The following is a 23,166-nucleotide window of genomic DNA, read 5'->3' on the forward strand; positions in this document are numbered from 1 at the left end:
GAAGGAGAACAAGAATCACTTCTTAAGCAATGCTAATGATGCAAACTGTGCTAAGATATTTAAAAATCATCGTATTAAATCATCACCACACATAGAGTTACCTCCAATTTAGAGGTTTTTTTAAAAAATGAGGCTCAAAGAAGTCAGAAATTATTCAAGGTTGTACAGATAACTATAATAAGTAATACCAGGTTTTAAATGCAGCTCAAGCTCTTCACCAAATTAATAATACTAATTTTATCTTTTGGGAACCTACACCCATGCTAACAAAAGCCAAGTGGGGTACCTAGACTTCTAAACTTGACAGGCTGTAATAAAGCACCCTAAAACTGCCACCATAGTAGTATCCAAGAAGCCCAAGTAGGGAGATAGGGCCTTTACTCCTGTCCAGCAATATGGTGACACCTCTTCCCCTCTTACCCTTAGGTGGTATCAGAGGAGGCCTGGTAGAGACTGAGGACCTTCACCATCACTGAGTAGTAATAAGGCAACCCACACTGTGGTGTCAATGGTGATAACCTGGGAATCCTGGACTTCCATCCCTACCCAGCAGTAACAAGGTGCTCTTCCTTAACCCTCAGGTATCAGCAAAGGCCTCACGGGAAATTGGGACTTCTATCTCCACCTAGCAATAAGGAGACAGTGCCCCATAACTTTCAACTACAAGACCCAAAGAAATCCACCGAAAGGCACATGATAATTGAATTTCTGAAAACTGAAGAAAAAAAATATTGAAATCAGCCAGAAAAGAAAATGACAACTTATCAACGGGGGAGGGAGGGCACAAAACAATTCAAATGACAGCAGATTTGTCATCAGAAATCATGGCAGCCAGAAAGAAGAAGAAAAATATTTTCACGTGATAAAAGAAAAGAAGCATCAGACTAGAAATGTGTATCCAGTAAAATTGCCCTCAAAGAATCAAGGGGAAGTCAAGACATTCTCAGATAAAAGAAAACTAAGATAATTTGTCATTGGAGATCTAAAAGAATGAAGAATGACTAATGGAGGTTCTCTAAACAGAAAGGAAGCAATAAAAAAAGAAACCTTGGAACATACAAAGGAAGAAAAAACACAAGAAACAAAATTATGAATAAATAAAATAGGCTTTCCTTCTTCTCCTGAGTTTCTTAAATTATGTTTGACAGTTGTTTGATGCGGTTTTAAATGTATGTAGAGGGAATATGTGAAACTCTTTTATCATAAATGAGGGACGGTAAAGGAATATAAAAACAGGTAAGATTTCTCTACTCCACTCAAAGTGGTAAAATAACATCAGTAAACTGTGATACATATGTATATATAATATACCAAGAGCAATGTATATAAAAATACCTAAAGCAACTACTAGAAGAACTATACAAAGAGAGACACTGAAAAACACAGATGAATCCAAATGGAATTCTAAAAATGTTCAAGTAACCCATAGGAAGGCAGATAATGAAAACAGAAATGGAGAACAAATACAAAGACTTAAGTATTAACATATAAATAATTACATTAAATGGAAATGGTCTAAATATACCAATTAAAAGATAGAAATTGGCACAGCAGATTGATGAGAAACCATGACCCAACTATATGCCGTTACAAGTCATTTACCTCAAATAATAACATAGATAGGTTGTATGTAAAAGGATATAAAACATATGCCATGTGAACATTAACGAAAAAAGCATGTTAGCTATATTAACATCAGATAAGGTAAGCTTTGGAGAAAATAAAATTACCAAAGACAGAGAGGGACATTATATAATGATAAAAGGGCCGATCGACCAAGAAGTAATAGCAATTCTAAATGTCTACACACCAAACAATGTGGCTGCAATATATAAAGCAAAAACACAGAAATAAAAAAATACACAAATCTATAATTATATTTGTAGACTTTCAAACACTCCTGTTTCAACAACTGATAGAAAAACTAGACAGAAAATCATCAAGTATACAGAACTCAACATAAACAAGATCTAATCAACATTTATAGGACACTCCCCCACTACAACAGCAGAATACACATTCTTTCCAAGTACCCACAGAACATACATCAAATATACCATACGGTGGGCCCTAAAACAAATGTCAACAAATTTAAAGGACTGAAATCACATGAAGAGTTTCTGGCTACAATGGAAAAAACTAGAAATTAATAACAGAAAGACAGCAGGAAAATCTCCAAACACTTTGAAACTAAACAACACACTTACAGTCCTGAGAAGCAAAGAGGAAGTCATAAGGCAAATAAAAAAAAACCACACTGAACTAAAATGAAAATATAAAATATCAAAATTTGTGGGACACAGCTAAAGCAGTTCTGAGAGGAAAATTTATAATAGCATATTTTAAAAGTGGCAAACGGCCAGGTGCGGTGGCTCACACCTGTAATCCCGGCACTTTGTGAGGCCGAGGCAGGTGGATCACGAGGTCAGGAGATCCAGATCCTGGCTAACATAGTGAAACCCTGTCTCTACTAAAAATACAAAAAAAAAAAAAATTAGCCAGGCATGGTGACGGGTGCCTGTAGTCCCAGCTACTGGGGAGGCTGAGGCAGGAGAATGGTGTGAACCAGGAGGCGGAGCTGGCAGTGAGCCGAGACTGCACCACTGCACTCTAGCCTGGGCGACAGAGCGAGACTCTGTCTCAAAAAAAAAAAGCGGGGGGGCGGGGGGGAACTCTCAAATCAGTAATCTAATCTGCTAACAAGAACCTAGAAAAAAAGAAGAGTTCAACAGACCCAAAGCAGAAAAAAAGGAAGCAACAAAGAGCAGAAATTGCTGAAATTGAAAACAGAAAACAAATGAGAAAATTAATGTGATCAGGAGATGGTTCTTTGTAGAAATCAGTAAAATCAACAAACTGCTACCAAAACTGAAAAACAAGGCAGGAAGACACAAATTAACAATAACTGAAATGAGGCCAGGTGCGGTGGCTCACACCTGTAATCCCAGCACTTTGGGAGGTCGAGGCGGGCGGATCGCCTGAAGTCAGGAGTTTGAGACCAGCCTGACCAACATGGAGAAATCCCCTCTACTAAAAATACAAAAATTAGCCAGGAGTGGTGGGCCTGTAATCCCAGCTACTCAGGAGGCTGAGGCAAGAGAATCGCTTAACCTGGGGGGCAGAGGTTGCAGTGAGCCGAGATCGCGCCACTGTACTCCAGCCTGGGCAACAAGAGCAAAACTCCGTCTCGAAAAAAAGGAAGAAAAACAATAACTGAAATGAAACAGAAGACATCACCACGTAGCCTGCAGACATCTAACAAATAATAAGAGAATGTTATAAACAATTCTACACACATAAACTTGATAATTTAGGTGAAATCAACCACTTCCTCTAAAAAACAAATGCAACGCATCCAATTTGAAACAGATAATTTGAATTACTTTATAACTATTAAGGAAATCGAATTCATAATTTTAAAATTTCAAAAATTAAAAATCTCTGGGCCCACTGGCCAGGTGCAGTGGCTCACGCCTGTAATCCTAGTACTTTGTGGGGCCAAGGCGGGTGGATCACCTGAGGTCAGGAGTTCAAGACCAGCCTGGTCAACATGGCAAAATCCTCTCTCTACTAAAACTACAAAGATTAGCCCGGCATGGTGGTACACACCTATAATCCCAGCTACTCGGGAGGCTGAGGAAGGAGAATCGCTTGAACCCAGGAGTTGGAGGTTGTGGTGACCCGAGATCGCACCACTGCACTCCAGCCTGGGCAACAAGAGCAAATCTGTGTCTCAAAAAAAAAAAAAAAAAAAAAAAAAAAATTCTGGGCCCAGAGTGTTTCACTGAAAATTCTACCAAATGTATAAAAAAGAATCAGCACCATTCTATACAATCTCTTCCAAAAAATAAGAGAGAACATTTCCCCATTCATTTATAAAGGTATTATAGTATTAACCTTGATATCAAGAGAGCACCTGAGAAAAAAACTATAGGACAATATTCCTTATCGATACACGAAAAAAATCCTTAACAAACTATAAACAAAATTCAGCAATATATAAAAAGAATTATATACCATGACCAAGTGGCGCTTATTCCAGGGATAAAAAGTTCGTTAAATATTTTTTAAATCAAGTAATAAAATGCACCACCATATCAACGAACTAAAGAAGAAAATCACAAATCAATTCATTGAGGAAAAAAAATTGACAACATCTAATACCTATTCATGATAAAAACCCTCTGCAAACTAGGAATAAGAAGTGCCCTCAAATTGATAAATGGTATCTACAAAAACCTACAGCTAACAGCTATACTACTGCTACTTAATAGTGAAAAGACTGAATGCTGTATCTGTGTAATCAGAAACAAGGCAAGGATATCCACTTCTACTACTCATAAACATTGTGCTAGATTCTTTAGTCACTGCAGTAAGTCAAGAGAAGAAAACAAAAGGCACACAAATCAGAAAGAAAAAACTCCTTATTTATAGACAATGTGATTGTCTACATTCAAAATTCCAAGGTATCTACCAAAACAAACTCTTAGAACTAATGCGTGAGTTCAGCAAGGTAACAAATACAAGATAAATATACAAAAAGCAAATGTGGCCGGGCGCAGTGGCTCACACCTGTAATCCCAGCACTTTGGGAGGCTGAGGCAGGTGGATCACCTGAGGTCAGGAGTTCGAGGACAGCCTGACCAACATGGAGAAACCCTGTCTCTATTGAAAATAAAAAAATTAGCTGGTGGTGGCACATGCCTGTAATCCCAGCTACTCGGGAGGCTGAGGCAGGAGAATTGCTTGGACCCCGGAGGTGGAGGTTGCAGTGAGCCAAGATCATGCCATTGCACTCCAGCCTGGGCAACAAGAACAAAACTCCATCATTCATTCATAGACAGACAGACAGACAGACAGATAGGTAGATAGATTTTTTTAAAAGCAAATGTATTTCTATATTATAAATGTATTTCTAAACTTATTTCTGTGTTCTATGTCTTAAAACTTGAAAATACAATATGATTTACAATCACTCCAAAAACATAAAATATTAAGTGTAAATCTAACAACATATGCATAGAAAATGTTAAAAACTATACAACGCTGGTGAGCAAAATAAAAAATCTAAATAAATGAAGAACATACCATGTTCATAGACTGGAAAACTCACCAAGAAAAGATGTTATTTCTCCCCAATCTGATAGCTAAACAACAAAATTCCTATCAAATTCCTAGGAAGACTTTTTTTGTATTCTTTTTTGTGCAAACACAATTTTTATGAGTTTTACTTACAGTAGCTTGATTATTCTAGGCTTATTTTTCTCTTTCTTCCTTTTTTTAACCAAATACCCAGACTTCAATATTCTAAGCTTATACAGAAAGGAAAAGAAACTAGAAGAGCTAAAACAATTTGAAAAACAAAACAGTGCACATAATAACTCTACCCAAAAAGTAAATAGGAAAAAAAAAAAAAAACCTCAGTCTATGTCTCACACTGTGCAATAAGGATTAATTAACTCAGCAAAAGTCTGGGTTTCCCACACCGTGCACATTCCGAGAAAGATTTGGCCCTTGCCCAGCTCCTAGGAAGTAACTTCTAAGCCCTTGGAATGTCCAGCCTAGTAAGAAAGTCTTTCTTTACCTGGGGGTTTTAGGCCACTCCATATAGTCTATGCTAATAATGTGATTAATGGTGGGGGCCTTGGACCAAATGGTATCAGCTTGAGGGCTGCAGACGGAGGTCATCCATGAGGGCAGTCAACCACACCTACATACTGACCTACCAAAAAACCCTGGACACCAGGGCTCAGCTGAGCTTACCCAGTTTTCAATATTCCACATGTTCTCATACATCACTGCTAGAAGAAACAAACTGTGCACATGACTTCGCAGTGATAGAACGACTATAAATTTAGGTCTGGTGTCTCCTGGACCCTGTCCTTTGCTTCTTTTTCCATCACTGATTTAAATCTGTATCCTTTACCTGTAACAAACCATAGCCATAAGTATAACAACTTTAAGTTCTGTGATTCTTTATGAGAATCACTGAGTCTAGGAGAAGCCTTGGGGACTCCTAAACACACATATATAAAAAATTAACTCAAAATGGATCACAAATATAATAATAAAATATTTAAGAAAAAAATGAGAAAATATCTTCAAGATGTAGAACCAGGCAAAGAGTTCTTAAACTTGACATAAAAAGCACAAACCATAAAGGGAAAAAACCTGTACAGTGAATTTCAAATTTTAAAACTTGTGCTGTATGAGGCCAGATGTGGTGGGTCATGCCTGTAATCCCAACACTTAGAGAGGCAGAGGCCGGAGGATCACTTGAGCCCAGGAGTTCAAGACCAACCTGGACAACATAATAGGACCCTGTCCTTACAAACAACAAAAACAAAAACAAAAGCCAGGAATGGTGGTACAAGCCTGTAACCAAAGCTACTTGGGAGGCTGAAGCAGAAGGATCACTTGAGACCATGATAGAAGGATCACAGTGAGCCATGATAGCACAACTGCACACCAGCCTGGGTGACAGAGTGAGACTATCTTCAAAACAATGAAAAAAAAAAAACAGGGAGTATGGGAGGGAACTTGTGCTCTGTGGCCAGGTATGATGGTATGCACCACTACACTACAGCCTGGGCAACACTGCAGGACCCTGTCTTTAAAAAAAAAAAAGTCCAGGTGCAGTGGCTCATGCCTGTAATCCCAGCACTTTAGGAGGCTGAGGCAGGTGGATCACAAGGTCAGGAGTTCGAGACCAGCCTGGCCAACATGGTGAAACGCTGTCTCTAGTAAAAATACAAAAATTAGCCAGGCGTGGTGGCGTGCACCTGTAATCCCGGCTACTCAGGAGGCTGAGGCAGGAGAATCACTTGAACTCGGGAGGCGGAGCTTGCAGTGAACCATGATAGTGCCACTGCACTCCAGCCTGGGCAAAAAAAAAAAAAAAAAAGGCTGAGGTAGGAGGGGATCACTTGAGCCCAGGAGTTCAAGACCAGCCTGGGCAATGTAGCAAGCTCCAGTCTCTAAAAAAATAAAATAAAAAAAAATTTAAAAATAGTAAAACCTTGCGCTTTGCAGGAGATACAATTAAAAGTGAGAGGTGATGCCAGCTGGGCTTCCTGGGTCGAGTAGGGGCTTGGAAAGCTGTAAAACTCACTCATTTCCTGCATCAGGGATTACTTTGGTTCTGGATAAATAATATTGAGGTATAATATATGCTTAAAATATTCCTAACACCAGGATTTACTTATGTGTTTTCTTCCCCAAGAAAGCTATAAACAGTGAGAATTTTAGCTGTAAGTTTTCCTGTGTGCCCTCCCCCGAAACCAGAGTTAAAGAAAAGATTAACTGCCCGTTTTTCTGTGATCAGTGGGCCTTATCTATCCTCCCAATTCCTTGTAAACACTGTTTGTAAGTTCTATAAGATGCTGCTTTTTTGCTGTGCAGCTGCAAGGCCATAAATCAGGTAAGCGTAAGTCGCAATTTCAGTTTTTCTCAAAATCTAAAGCATGTCACAAAATAATTTACTGCCTTTGTTTCTCGCTCCTGTACTGGAACATACTTCCTGCCTCACATATCTCCCGCCTTAAAGAGTTTAAAAGGCAATCACCTGAGCTAGCAGTGGCAACCCATTCGGGACCCCTTCCATGCTGTGGAAGCTTTGTACTTTCGCTCTGCTCAATAAAACCTACAGCTCATTCTCTCTCTTGGTCCAAGTATCTGTCACTCGCCATGGTCAGCCGCCACACCAATTCTTTGGCGTGGCTAGGCAAAGAACCTTGGGTGTTACATCTTAGTGAGCCAGCCAGGAGACTCCAGGAAGAGCATCCCAACTGCCACGCAGTGAGTACCCTCGGACCTCTTTTGCTTGCTATTCTGTCCCATCCTTCCTTAGAATTCGGAGGCTAAACACTGGGCACCTGTCAGCCAGTTAAAGGCGATTAGCAAGACCACTGGACTAAAAACACGAGTGTCAGCCTGGGAAAGGGCTCTCTGACAATCCCTGACCCTTTGGAGTTGGGAGCACTGGTTTGCCCGGAACCAGTTTTAAGTCTTTCACTTTCTGTAGTGGTCCCGAAGTACACCCGGGAGTGCTCAGCAAATGTCATGGTCTCCCAGATATCCAGGTTGAGACCATGGCCCCACCAGAGGCTCCCACAGCATGGGTTACTAAGCGTGAGACAGCCACATCTTCTGACTCCTGCGTCCTGGGTTCAAATAACTGCCGGTTAGATTTCTTTCCTCACCTGGTAAGCAAGATTATTCCCACTAGACAGGACCAAGAATCCCTATTTAGGAGACTTAAGTTTCTAAGGTGGTGTTCAGAAGTTCCCTGTTGATGGTGCCCTCTGGAATTTAGGCAGGTGTTGCCATCTGATGGCCACTTTGAAAGGCCAGTTCCCCACCATCGTGTATGGTCTCCCACATCAGGACAATTTGAAGACAGATCTGTAATTTTCATGTGGATGGCAGAGGCCCTAGGACATTTTCTTCATTGTTCCCCAGATGAATTTCCTTTTTTTGGTGCCTCTCAAGTATAATCTGTGGTGTATGGGTACGGCCCTTAGAGCAGTTGAATTGCTTTTTCAACCATTCAATCATGGATATTGGAAGAAAGAAAATATAGTCAATTGAGACACGGGATACTGGTACCACCTTAAGATGGGGGCTTACTCCTTTGATGGAAAGTGGGGACAAAAGGCTAGAGTGCAGCAGTTGTTCTCTCAGCCCTGGCCTAGAGGACATCAACCATCCCCTTTGAGCTTACTAAGCCTCCTGTCACTAATTCAGAGATTCCTCCTTGAAGGGCAGTTTTATGGCCAGGCCCACGTAAATTGGGCCTTGACATGCAAGCATCAGTGGTGCCCCCGACCCAGGCCTTGCCACCCCAGAACAGATAGGACCCGTTGGCAAAGGGACCACAATAAATCCAACAGTCCTCATGCCCCATCTAGTGGTCAATGGGTGCACGGCAGGGGGCAAGGATGATTTCCATTCTGCCGGTAAGCGTGGTTAAATCTGGTAAATGGAAGGCTCAAGGACGATCATGCGCTCCGAGCACAATTGGACTGGACACTTGGGGGATGCCCTAAGGGGAAAATGAGTCCCTAAGACTAACCAGGGGTGTGGGCATACCTGTGTTTAAAATTCCAGTTGGGCACCACGCCTTCAAAACTGGACACTCCCTTAAGATGTATCCTGAATAACTGGGACAAGTTTGACCCTGAGACCTTAAAAAAGAAGCGACTGATTGTCTTCTGTACCAATGCCTGGCCACAGTACTCCTTACAAAATGGAGAAACTTGGCCCCCTGAGGGAAGTATTAATTATAACACCATTCTACAACTAGATCTTTTCTGTAAACGGGAAGGTAAATGGAGTGAAATCCCTTATGTACAGGCTTTCTTTGCCCTTCGTGACAATACTGCTCTATGCCAAGCCTGCAAGATTTGCCCAAATGACAAAAACCCACAATTGCCTCCATACTCAGGGCCTCCTTCCTTAGCCCCACTCTCTTCCCTCACTGACTCTCCTCCATCCAGCCCCACCAAAGTGTTAGAGGCACACCGAAAAGAAAACGTAAACTCCGCGAACCAGGCGCCCAAACTAAGTCCCTTACAAGCAGTAGGAGGAGAATTTAGGCCCACCCATGTGCATGTCTCTTTCTCACTCTCAGATTTAAAACAAATAAAGGCAGATACAGGGAAATTCTCGGATGATCCCAATAACTATATAGATGTCTTACAAGGGTTAGGACAGTCCTTTGATCTAGCATGGAGGGACATCATGTTGCTCCTTGATCAGACCTTAAGTCCTACTGAAAAGGAGGCAGCTTTAGCGGCAGCCCAGCAATTTAGGGATTTATGGTACCTCAGCCAGGTAAACAGATCGAATGGCCCCAGAGGAGAAGGAAAAATTCCCCCACAGGGCAACAGGAGGTCACCGCTGTAGACCCTCATTGGGATACTGACTCAGATCATGAAGATTGGAGCCGCAGGCATTTGCTAACTTGTATCTTGGAAGGGTTAAGAAGAAGTAGGAAGAAGCCTATGAACTACTCAATGCTATCCACAATTACACAGGGAAAAGAAGAAAACCCCTCAGCTTTTCTAGAAAGGGTATGGGAGGCTCTAAGAAAGTATACCTCCCTAACTCCGGATTCCCTGGAAGGCCAACTTATTCTAAAGGATAAATTTATCACCCAATCAGCGGCCAATATTAGGAGAAAACTCCAAAAGTCTGCCTTAGGCCCAGAACAAAATTTGGAGGCATTATTAAACCTGGTGACCTTGGTGTTCTATAAAATGGACCGAGAGGAACAGGCCAAAAGGGAAAAGCAAGATAAGAGAAAGACCGCAGCCTTGGTCATGGCCCTCAGACAAGCAAACATTGGAGGTTCAGAAAGGACAAAAAATGAAGCAGGACAATCACCTGGTAGGGCTTGTGATCACTGTGGTTTGCAAAGACACTTTAAAAAAGATTGTCCAACAAAAAACAAACTGCCCCCTCGCCCACGTCCAATATGCCAAGGAAACCATTGGAAGGCATGCTGCCCCAGATGATGAAGGCTCTCTGGGCCAGAAGCCCCCAGCCAGATGATTCGGCAAGAGGACTGAGGGTGCCTGGGGCAAGTGCCAGCTCATATCACCCTCACAGAGCCCCAGGTAAGCTCAACCATTAAGGACCAGGAAATCGATTTCCTCCTGGACACCAGCATGGCCTTCTCAGTGTTAATCTCCTGCCCTAGACAGTTATCCTCAAGATCCATTACCATCCGAGGAATCCTAGGACAGCCTGTAACCAGGTATTTCTCCCACCTCCTCAGCTGCAACTGGGAGACCTTGCTCTTTTCACGTCTTTCTTATCATGCCCGAAAGTCCCACACCCTTATTAAGGAGGGACATATTATCCAAAGCTGGAGCTATTAACTACACGAATACGGGGGACAAATTACCCATTTGTTGTCCCTTACTTGAGGAGGGAGTCGACCCTGAAGTCTGGGCAATGGAAGGACAATTCGGTAGGGCAAAAAATGCCTGTCCAGTTCAAATTAGGCTAAAAGACCCCACCACTTTTCCTTATCAAAGGCAATATCCCCTATGGCCTGAAGCTCATAAAGGACCAGAGGATATTATTAGGCATTTAAAAGCTCAAGGCTTAGTGAGAAAATGGGACAGTCCCTGCAACACCCCTCCTACGAGTACAAAAACCAAATGGTCAGTGGAGACCAGTGCAAGACCTCAGAATCATCAATGAGGCAGTAATTCCTTTATATGCTGCTGTACCCAACCCCTATGCCCCGCTCTCTCAGATACCAGAGGAAGCAGAACGGTTCACTGTTCTGGACCTCAAGGATGCCTTCTCCTGCATTCCCCAGCACACTGACTCCCAGTTCCTCTTTGCCTTTGAGGATCCTACAGACCACACATCCCGACTTTCGTGGACGGTCCTGCCCCAGGGGTTTAGGGATAGCCCTCATCTGTTTGGTCAGGCACTGGCCCAAGACCTAGGCCAATTCTCAAGTCCAGGCACTCTAGTCCTCCAACACGCAGATACTTACTTTTGGCTACCAGTTTGGAAGCCTCACATCAAAAGACTACTCTAGATCTCTTGAATTTTCTAGCTAATCGAGGGTACAAGGTATTTAAGTCAGAGGCCCAGCTCTGCCAACAACAAATTAAATATCTAGGCTTAAACCTAGCCAAAAGAACTAGGGCCCTCAGCAAAGAACAAATTGAGCCTATACTGGCTTATCCTCGCCCTAAGACATTGAAATAGTTGCAGGGATTCCTTGGAATCGCCGGCTTTTGCCGACTGTGAATCCCTGGATACAGTGAGAAGGCCAAGCAACTCTATATTCTGATAAAGGAGACCCAGAGGGCAAATAACTCATCTAGTAGAATGGGAATCAGAGGCGGAAACAGCCTTCAAAACTTTATAACAGACCCTAGTACATGCTCCAGCCCTAAGCCTTCCCACGGGACAAAATTTATCTTTATATGTCACAGAGAGAGCAGGAATAGCTCTTGGAGTTCTAACTCAGACCCGTGGGACAGCCCTACAACCAGGGGCATACCTAAGTAAGGAAACTAATGTAGTAGCAAAAGGCTGGCCTCACTGTTTATGGGTGGTTGCAGCAGCTGCCATCTTAGTATCAGAGACTATCAAAATAATACAAGGAAAGGATCTCACTGTCTGGACTACTCATGATGTAAGTGGCATATTAAATGCTAAAGGAAGTTTGTGGCTCTCAGATAACCACCTACTCAAATACCAGGCACTAATCCTTGAAGGATCAGTGTTTCAAATATGCACATGTGCAGCCCTCAACTCTGCCACTTTTCTCCCAGAGGATGGGGAGCCAATTGAGCATAACTGCCACCAAATTATTGCCCAGACTTATGCCGCCTGGGAGGATCTCTTAGAAGTTCCTTTAACTAACCCTGACCTTAACCTGTATACTGATAGAAGTTCATTTAGGTACAAAGGGCAGGCTATGCCATAGTTAGCAATGCAACAGTACTTGAGAGTAAGCCTCTTCCCCCAGGGACCAGCACCCAGTTAGCAGAACTAGTGGCACTTACCTGAGCCTTAGAACTGGGAGAAGGAAAAAGAATAAATGTGTATACAGATAGCAGATATGCTTATCTAGTTCTACATGCCCATGCTGCAATATGGAAAGAGAGGGAGTTTATAACCTCTCAGGGGACACCCATTAAGTACCACAAGGAAATCATGAAATTACTGCACGCAGTGCAGAAACCCAAGAAGGCGGCAGTCTTACACTGCCGGGGTCATCAAAAAGATGAAGGAGAAGCAGCAGAAGGAAACTGCCGAGGAGATGCTGAGGCCAAAACTGCTGCTAAGCAGGACTTCCCTTTATAAATGCCCATGGAATGACCCTTAGTATGGAGCAACCCCCTCCAGGAGGTTAAGCCCCAGTATTCCCCAAGCGAAACAGAATGGGGACTCTCATGGGGGCATAGTTTTCTCCCCTCAGGGTGGTTAGCGACAGAAGAGGGAAAGGTGCTCATACCTGAAGCCAGCCAGTGGAAAATACTTAAGACCCTCCAACAAACCTTTCATACAGGTTTTGAAAGTACCCGTAAGATGGCCAAATCCCTATTTACAGGGCCAAACCTTCTCGAAACTATGCGGCAGGTAGTCAAGGCCTGGGAGATGTGCCAAAAAAATAATCCCTTGGTCCATCATAAGGCCCCTCTGGGGGAACAAAGAATAGGGCACTATCCTGGAGAGGACTGGCAGTTAAACTTCACCCACATGCCTAAGTCAAGAGGATTTCAATACTTGTTGGTCTATGTTGATACCTTTACAAATTGGGTGGAAGCCTTCCCCTGCACAACAGAGAAGGCCCAAGAAGTAGTTAAAATCTTACTTCATGAAATAATTCCTATATTCGGACTTCCCCCAAAGCTTACAGAGCAACAATGGTCCAGCTTTTAAAGCTACAATAACTCAAGGAATTTCCAAGGCACTAGGAATACAATATCACCTTCACTGTGCCTGGAGACCACAATCCTCAGGGAAAGTCGAAAAGGCAAATGAAACACTAAAGAGGCATTTGAGAAAGTATCTCCCATGGCCACTCTCTTGCCCATGGCTTTGTTAAGAATCCGAAATTCCCCTGGAAATTTGATCCAAAATCTAAGGGGGCTCAGTCCATATGAAATGCTGTATGGATGGCGTTTTCTCACAAATGACCTCCTGCTCAATCAGGAAAAGGCCAATTTGGTCAAAGATATAACAACTTCTCTAGCAAAGTATCAACAAAACCTTAAAACTTTACCCAAAGGGTGTGACAGGAGAAAAGGAATAGAGCTGTTTCAACCAGAAGATCTAGTAGTGGTCAAGTCCCTCCCCTCTACCTTCCCATCTATGGATCCCTTGTGGGAGGGACCATACTCAGTAATCCTCTCTATCCCCACTGAGGTTAAGGTGGCAGGAGTGGAATCCTGGATTCACCACACCCGAGTTAAACCTTGGACACCCCTTGAGGAACTTACAGGACTATCCGCTCAGGAGTCTGAAGATCAGCCAGACCAGCCTTGATACACCTGTGACCCACTTGAGGCCCTGCTTCTCCTATTTCGGAAGGAAGCATCCCAGGCTAAAAAGACTCCTGCAGTTAATCCTAAAGAAGAAAAACTCATCTCCACCTAATAGAGGATAAGCAGAAAGCCTACATGGATCTTTGACATCTCTCCTTGCTCTCTTTAATGGAGTCCTTATACTGTTTCATCATATTAAACAGTATACTAACCATACTCTTTGCAGTAGGATTATATACTGTAGCTCCTGCCAGGACAAAAATCCTGACCACATCAACCTTTTTTCTATCGTCCTTCCTTTTAACAATTTACTCCTTCTTCCCTCCTCCTTTTTACTACCGCTCCACCTACAGAGCACCGTGACTCCCTTTATAAGGATCTCCTAAGCTTCTTTTAACTCTCCTAAGTATTCTTTCTGCCACCTCTTCATCCCTCCCCAACTGCACTTGCTTCTCTAGTGCATACTCTCCTCCTCTTCCCAGAAACACTGATGTAGTCTACTTCAAAAGGATATTGTTTAAAACTAAATCAGGGTTTACCACCCACACCTATATGAGAAAGGAATGTTATAGTGCTGCTTCTCTCTGCTCCCACAATGGCCATACATATCACCAAGGACAAATGACCCAGTCCAACTGTCCCGATGCCCTAGGGACTACCCAATGTTGGACATATTACACCCATGTGGGTATAACTGATGAGAGAGGTGTCCAGGATAAAGCCAAAAACAACATGTCCAACAAGTAATTAAAAACTTGATCCAACCATCTAACACTCCAAGTCCATATAAGAAACTAGACCTTTCCGGGTTACAAAAGACTCTTGACTCTCATTCCCATCTCTAGAGTCTATTTAACACCACATTCACAGGAATGCAGGAGGCCTCTCCTAACAATCCAACTAACTACTGGATGTGTCTTCCCTTGCGTTTCCAACCACAGGTCCCAGTAGTCCCTGTCCCAGGACATTGGAACCTATCCACCTCAGTCCTAAACACCACCGGGATAATTGGCTCCCCAGTCACCAATCTGCCAGCCACACAGGCCTCAAATCTCACATGTATAAATTTTAGCATGACTCCCAATAGAAACACCTCCCAAAGTCAATCCTGGATACCGATGACCTCAGGTTTCACCTGTCTAACTCCAGACATCTTTTTCATCCGTGCTAACATAGCTTATTGATGTCTAAAGGGCACCCCAAAAGAGTTATGCTTTCTCTCATTTCTAGCACCCCCATGTCCATTTATACCGAACAAGAGTTGGAAAGTCTCCTTATACCCCAGTCCCACCAAGCACGAGCTCCTATTCTCCCTTTTATGGTAGGAGCCAGAATACTGGGTGGGCTTGGGACAGGAATTGGAGGTATAACCTCCTTCACCCAATTCTATTATAAAATATCACAAGAATTAAATGATGATATGGAATGGGTTGCCAATTCCCTGATGACCCTACAAAGCCAGCTTAATTCTCTGACTGGGGTGGCCCTCCAAAAACGAAGGGCCCTAGACTTACTAACAGCTAAAAGAGGAAGAACCTGCCTCTTCTTAGGAGAAGAATGTTGCTACTTTGTCAACCAGTCAGGAATTATTGCCAAAAAAGTCCAGGAGCTAAGGGAATGAAGAGAACGTAGAAAGAGTGAACTCCAACTCTCAGGACCCTGGAGTATATTTAACCAATGAGTACCTTGGCTTCTCCCCTTTCTAGGCCCTGTAACAGCCATCTTGCTATCACTCGCCTTCGGTCCCTGTATTTTTAACCTCCTTGTCAAATTTATTTCCTCTAGGATAAAGGCCATCAAGCTACAAATGGCCTTACAAATGGAACCTCAAATGAATTTAACTCACAGCTTCTACCGAGGACCCCAGGATCAGCCCACTGGTCTCTTAACTGGCCTAGAAAGTTCCCCTCTGGAGGACAATACAACAGCAGGGCCCCATCTTTGCCCCTAACCAGCAGGAAGTAGCTACAGCAGTCATCGCCCAGTTCCCAACAGCAGTTGGGGTGTCCTGTTTAGAGGGGGGACTGAGAGGTGATGCCAGCTGGGCTTCCTGGGTCGAGTAGGGGCTTGGAAAGCTGTAAAACTCACTCATTTCCTGCATCAGGACTTACTTCAGTTCTGGATAAATAATACTGAGGATATATGCTTAAAATATTCCTAACACCAGGATTTGCTTATGTGTTTTCTTCCCAAGAAAGCTATAAACAGCGAGAATTTTAGCTGTAAGTTTTCCTGTATGCCCCACCCCTCCCCTGCTAAAACCAGAGTTAAAGAAAAGATTAACTGCCCATTTTTCTGTGATCAGCGGACCTTATCTATCCTCCCAATTCCTTATGAACATAGTTCGTTAAGTTCTATAAGATCCTCTTTTTCTTGCTGTACAGCTCCAAGGCCACAAAACGAGTAAGCATAAGTCGCAATTTCAGATTTTCTCAAAATCTAAGGCATGTCACAAAATAATTTACTGCATTTGTTTCTTGCTCCTGTAACATTCTTCCCACCTCACGTATCTCCCACCTTAAAGAGTTTAAAAGGCAATCACCCAAGCTAGCAGTGGCAACCCATTTGGGACCCCTTCCACACTGTGGAAGCCTTGTACTTTTCACTCTGCTCAATAAAACCTACAGCTCACTCTCTCTCTCAGTCCAAGTCTCTGTCACTCGCCGCAGTCAGCCGCCACACCAATTCTTTGGCGTGGCTAGGCAAAGAACCTTGGGTGTTACAAAAGGATAAAAAGACAAGATACAGAGTGCAAGAAAATATTTGCAAACAACGTATTGAACAGAGTAGTATCTAAAATATATAAAGAACTCTCAAACTCAACAGTAAAGAAGAAAACTTCTGGGCACAGTGGCTCATGCCTGTAATCCCAGCACTTTGAGAGGCCAAGGTGGGTGGATCACTTGAGGCCAGGAGTTCAAGAACAACCTGGCCAAAAGGTGAAACCCCATCTCTACTAAAAATAGAAAAATTAGCCAGGCATGGTGGTGGGTGCCTGTAATCCCAGCTACTCAGGAGGCTGAGGCAGGAGAATCGCTTGAACCTGGGAGGCAGAGGTTACAGTGAGTCAAAATCCCGCCACCGCACTCCTGCCTGGACAACAGAGCAAGACTCCATCTCAAAAAAAAAAAAAAAGGAAACAATACAATTAAAACACAGGTAAAAGGCATGAAGAGACATTTCACTGAAGAAAAAAGAAAACAGACAAGTGGGAAAATAAGCATATGAAAAACTGGTCAACATTACAGTGATTAAGACCTGGTTTTCAGGCCAGCATGTGAGAAGCCTGAAAGTCATTATCTAACAAGTAAAAAGCTGAACAAAGTAAAAAAGCAACAACTCTTCTTAGATCCCAAAGAGAACTGAGGTCACAGTGCAAACAGCTGCTCCCAAAACAGAAGAGAGCAACATGGCAAATGCATAGAATACTTATTAGAGCTTGAAACTTGTGTGGGACACAGAACCCAGGTGGGAAAACTTGAATTGTATTAATTGCTGGAGGCTGAGTATGAAGAAGTCTGAGAGTTAAAAATTCCAAAACGACCCTGTCATAGGGAGACTACCAGACTTTTACGAGTTTTACTTCCAGGAGTTTGACCTGGTTCTCACAGTAAGTATCAGAGAAAAATCCCCTCATGACTCCGGAAAAGGGAAGATAAAAGGGGCCATTTTGAAATACACCAGAACATTCTATTCTTAATAAGGTCTGCCCTCAGGAGAAACTATTTAACCAGAGCCTAAACTCTTTGTAGTTTTAACAGAGCCTAACTTACCTTGGGGAAGAGAAATAACCAACTCCAGTCAATTCTAGTCTTCCGGGTGGTTAAAGGGAAATACCCAACTAAAGCTCCCTGTAGCCATCCTGTCCCACTCAAGTTAGTAAAAACAGAAAAAAACTGAGAAGCATCTGTGAAGTTACAACCCAGGGGCACCGGCTCACTAAAACACTGAGGCCAAATCATAGGACACTTCCCCTCCCCACACACCTTACCACCACATTACTAAAGGTCTGCTCACCAGTTTCTTTTACCGAGTATATCACGATCAGCTTTCAAAAAATAAAAATAAAAAGTACAAGGCATACTGTAAGACAAAAAAAAATAGTTTGAAGAAATAGAGCAAGCTTCAGGACTAGACTCAAACACGGCAGGGATATTGGAATTACTAGACCAGGAATTTAAAACAACTATGATAAATATGGTAAAGGCTTTAATTGAAAAAGTAGACATCTTCCAAGAACAGACGGATAATGTAAGCCGAGGGATAAAAATTCCAAGAATCAAAAAGAAATGCTACAGATCAAAAATACTCTAATAGAAATGAAGAATGCCTTTGATGGGATCATTAGTAGACTGGACTTGGCACAGAAATCTCTGAGCTTGAAGATATGTCAACAGAAACTCTTAAAACTGAAAATAAAGAGAAAAAGGCTGGTAAAAATGGAACATAATTATTTAATTAAAAAAAAAAGAAGAAGAAGGCAGAGGCTGCAGCCAGCCAAGATCACACCACTACACTCTAGCCTGGGCAACAGAGCAAGACTCCATCCAAAAAAAACAAAAACAAACAAACAAACAAAACACATTATATCCAAGAATTGTGGGACAACTACAAAAGGTATGCCTTACACCCTTCACAAAATTTAACTCAAAATAGATCACAACCCTAAATGTAAAACACAAAACTATAAAACTCCCAGAAAATAACATAATAGAAAACCTAGATGACATTGGTTATAGCAATGATTTTTTAGATAAAACGGCACAATCCGTGAAAGCAACAACTGATAAGCTTAACTTCATTAAAATAGAAAGCATGTGCTCTACAAAAGACAATGCCAAGAGAATAAGACAAGCCACAGAATGAGAGAAAATACAGTAGGCCCTCCATATCCGCAGGTTCCACATCTGCAGACTCAACCAACCGTGGATCAAAAATATTAACAATAAAAAAATCAAACTTTAAAAACAATATAGTATGGCAACTATTTACACAGCACTTACATTGTATTACGTATTGTAAGGAATCTAGAGATGATTTAAAGTATACAGAAGTAAGTGTGTAGATTATATGTAAATACCACACTATCCTATATAAAGGACTTGAGCATCCTCAGATTTTGGTATCAGGGGTCCTGGAACCAAGCCTCCACAATACCAAAGGATGTCTTTATTTGCAAAAGACATGTTCGATAAAGGCCTCTCATCCAAATATACAAAGAACTCTAAACTCAACAATAAGAAAACTAACAACCCAATTAAGAAATGGGCTTTATAAAGACCTTTACAGAGACCTCATCAAAGATGATATACAGGCAGCAAACGAGCATATGAAAAGGTGTTCCACCTCATACATCATCAGGAAAATGCAAATTAAAACAACAAAATACTACACACTTATTAGAAAGGCAAAATCCAGAACACTGACAACACCAAATGCTAAGTAGGATGTGGAGCAACAGAACCCTCATGTATTGCTGGAATGCAAAATGGTACAGCCTCTTTGGAAGACAGTTTGGTGGTTTTTTTACAAAACTAAATATACAAAATTAAATATATAGAAAACTAAATATACTCTTACCACATGATCCAGCAATTGAGCTCCTAAGTATTTAGGCAAGAGAGTGGGGAACCAAAATAAAAGTCCTAACCCTTCCAACAGACTACTGGACCCTCCTTTAGCTAAAAGACCCCAAAATTTTAAGTTAGCAGCCATGGCAAGACAGTAAGCTGTTCATGATCCATTTGCTTCCAACCCACTTCTCTCCTTTCAAATCACTGGATTTTCTCAAAAGCCAGTGTGAGAAAACAAAAGTCCAAAAGACCCCTTCGTTCAAGTCATCTAAACACACCCCCTCCTGTTTTTATAGTTTCAACATGACAACTATTTTAGGCCACAAAGATTTTCTTCTTGATAAGTGGCTTTTGGAAAGGACTGGTTCTGGCCAGTCACCTGAGGATGCAGTTTATGGACTTCTTCCCTACATTTCACCTTTTACATATAGAACCTAACTACAATGCATTTAAATATTAAATCTCCACCTCAAAGTGATTATGGGAGGTATTTTACATATGAGTAAACCTAAAACGCATGTGTGTGGGTCTCCTTCATGAATATTCATGGTTCCTTCTGTAACCTGTTGAATATAGCTGTATGCCTAGCCAATCATCAGCATAAGTTCTTATCTTAAACCCTCACCTTACTGGACCCCACTCTGCCTGGAAATGCCTCTCAATTTCTGCTGAGACTATGCCTCCCAGCCTGTCAGAATGGCCTATACAAGCTGCAAACCTTTGTGAGAAATGAAGCTCTCCTTTCCAAATCTATGAACCTCATCATTCTTCAGCTGACAGAGTTGAAAGCTGACATCCACACAAAAACCTACACACGGCTGTTTACAGCAACTTTCCTCATAATTGCCAAAACCTGGAAACAACCAAGATGTCCTTCAGTAGGCAAATGTTGATAAACTGTGGTACATCCAGACAATGGGATATTACTCAGCACTAAAAACAAATGAGCCATCAAGCCATGAAAAGACATGGAGAAACTTAAATGCATATTACTAAGTGAATAAAGCCAAACCCACAGAATATACAACACCAAAAGTGAACCCTAATGCAGGGGTCCCCAAACCCCAGGCCACAAACCAGCACTGGTCAGTGGCCTGTTGGGAGCCCAGCTGCACAGCAGGAGGTGAGTGGCTGCAGGTGAGTGAGGGCAGCTGAGCACCACCTCCTGTCAGATCGATGGCGGCATTAAATTCTCATAGAAGCACGAACCCACTGCACATGCAAGGGATATAGGTTGTGCGCTCCTTATGAGAATCTAATGATAAATATAATGCAATGCACCTGAATCATCCCAAAACCAACCACCCTACTCCACCCTGGTCCGTGGAAAAACCAGTTCCTGGTGCCAAAAAGGTTGGAGACTTCCACCAAACCAGTTCCTGGTGCCAAAAAGGTTGGGGACTGCTACCCTAATGCATGAACACTGGGTGATAATAGTGTGTCCATGTAGTTTTATCAATTGTAACAAATATACTACACTAGTAGGAGATAATGACATTGGAGGAGGCTGTGCATGTGTGGGGACAAGAGATATACGGGAAATCTCTGTACCTCCCAATGAATTTTCCTGCTGCTCTAAAAAAACTGCTCTAAAAAATAAAGTCTATTTTTTAAAATGAGACATCACTACCACAAGGAAATACCATTATACTATCAAAATGGCTAAATTTTTTTACACTAAGTGGTAGCAAAGATAAAAAGAAAACTAGATCACTTATACATACATTGCTGATGGAAATGGTACAGTCACTCTAGAAAACTGTGTGGCAGTTTCTTTAAAATCTAAATATGCTACTACACAATCCAGCTACTACACTCCTAGGCATCTACTCACCCAAAGAAATGAAGACATAGGTTCACAGAAAAACCTATACCCACATGTTTATAGCAACTTTACTCATAATAGTCAAAAACTGAAAACATCCCAAATGTTTTTCAATAGGTAAATGGTTAAAGTGTATTCTCTCCAATACCACCATTACTGAATGCTACTCATCAATAAAAAGGAATGGACTGTTGATACATGTAACAACTGGATGAAAATCCAGAGAAAAAAGCCAGTTTCAAATTCCAGTTATGATTCCATTTATAAAGTATTCTTGAAAAACAAAACTATAGAAATGGAGAGTAAATGGCTTCCAAGAGTTAAGAGATAAAGGAGAAGGGGCAGAGAGAGAAGTGGGTGTGGGAAACATGAGGTATGTGGAAATGTTCTGAATCTCAGCTCTATCAATGTCAATACCCTGGTTACAACACTATTATTTCTTAAAACTGTATATAAATCTATAATTATCTCAAAATAAGAAGTTTAGTTAAAAAGATGAAGGAAAAACTCTTATGACTAGAGGGACAATTTTCTTTTTTTGAGATGGAGTCTCGCTCTGTCCCCCAGGCTGGAGTGCAGTGGCACGATCTCAGCTCACTGCAAGCTCCGCCTCCTGGGTTCACGCCATTCTCGTGCCTCAGCCTCTCAAGTAGCTGGGACTACAGGCACCCGCCACCACGTCCAGCTAATTTTTTGTATTTTTAGTAGAGACGGGATTTCATTGTATTAGACAAGATGGTCTCGATCTCCTGACCTCGTGATCCGCCCACCTCAGCCTCCCAAAGTGCTGGGATTATAGGCATGAGCCACAGCGCCCGGTCGATTAGAGGGACAATTTTATTTGATATACAGCAACACTGAACATTATTAAATATTCAAACACTATAATTTTCAGTATGAAACAATAAAACATATCCCCTGAAAATTCTTGTACCACAACCACTCTTCAAAGATTCATATATAAACAATAAGAATTTTAGCTCACCTTCCACGCTATCAGAACAGGAAGTTCCAATGCCAGTGTCTCCACTGTCAGAAGCTATACTGTGTCTCCTGATATGGTTATTTCGATGGTTAGATGGAACAGTTGTGGCCTGCCACAATGATTCATTAGCAGGTAGCCATGCTGATGAATAATCTGGGCCTAAAAAGGGAAATATGTAACAGTTAACACATATATCTGAGTAGGCAGAAGATTTTTTCTTTACCTTGTGGAAAATACACATAGGGTATAAAAGGTATACAAGGTTCTTTTCTGCCCAAAATAATTTAAAATGATCAACAAAATTAACCAAATAAATGTATATATCACACATATATCAATTAAGTGTGATTACATAGCTTCCTCTAGCTGAAGAACTCTGTTTTCTGCTTCCGGGCATTAAACTTTTAAAGACGTACTGCTGTGTTATTAAAAATGTTGGAACTATCCACTTATCTTCAAATGTCAGTACTCTGCTCTAGAATAATTGATAGGTGGCATCTGTGATTATACATACATGCATTAGCTGAAAATCAGGGCTCAGGAAAAATTCAATAATAATGCATGATAATATAAATAGGATATCCACATGGAATATGAAAACAATCCATTTTTTTCTGCTATATATCTACTAAATGTTTTCTACAATCATCACTTAAAATTTTTAAATTTTACATTATTTTATTTGAATTATTTCCTTAATTATTATTTAATAACAGTTTAATAGCACAGCATTTTCCTACTCTTAGCTTGATTTGTCCT

At 41.7% G+C, this 23,166-nt stretch overlaps 1 protein-coding gene across 2 annotated transcripts in view; it reads right to left on the reverse strand.

The window, feature by feature from the left end:
• Window positions 1-23,166, reverse strand: part of CEP85L (centrosomal protein 85 like) — a 209,570-nt gene that overhangs the window by 165,108 nt on the left and 21,296 nt on the right. For both annotated transcript variants that reach the window (XM_034962766.3, XM_034962764.3), the window contains exon 2: window positions 22,408-22,566. In XM_034962766.3, the coding sequence (XP_034818657.1) occupies window positions 22,408-22,566 (159 nt within the window). The remainder of the gene's footprint in view (window positions 1-22,407; window positions 22,567-23,166) is intronic.

The sequence above is a fragment of the Pan paniscus genome, chromosome 5, assembly GCF_029289425.2.
Source record: "Pan paniscus chromosome 5, NHGRI_mPanPan1-v2.0_pri, whole genome shotgun sequence".
Classification (NCBI taxonomy): Eukaryota; Metazoa; Chordata; class Mammalia; order Primates; family Hominidae; genus Pan; species Pan paniscus.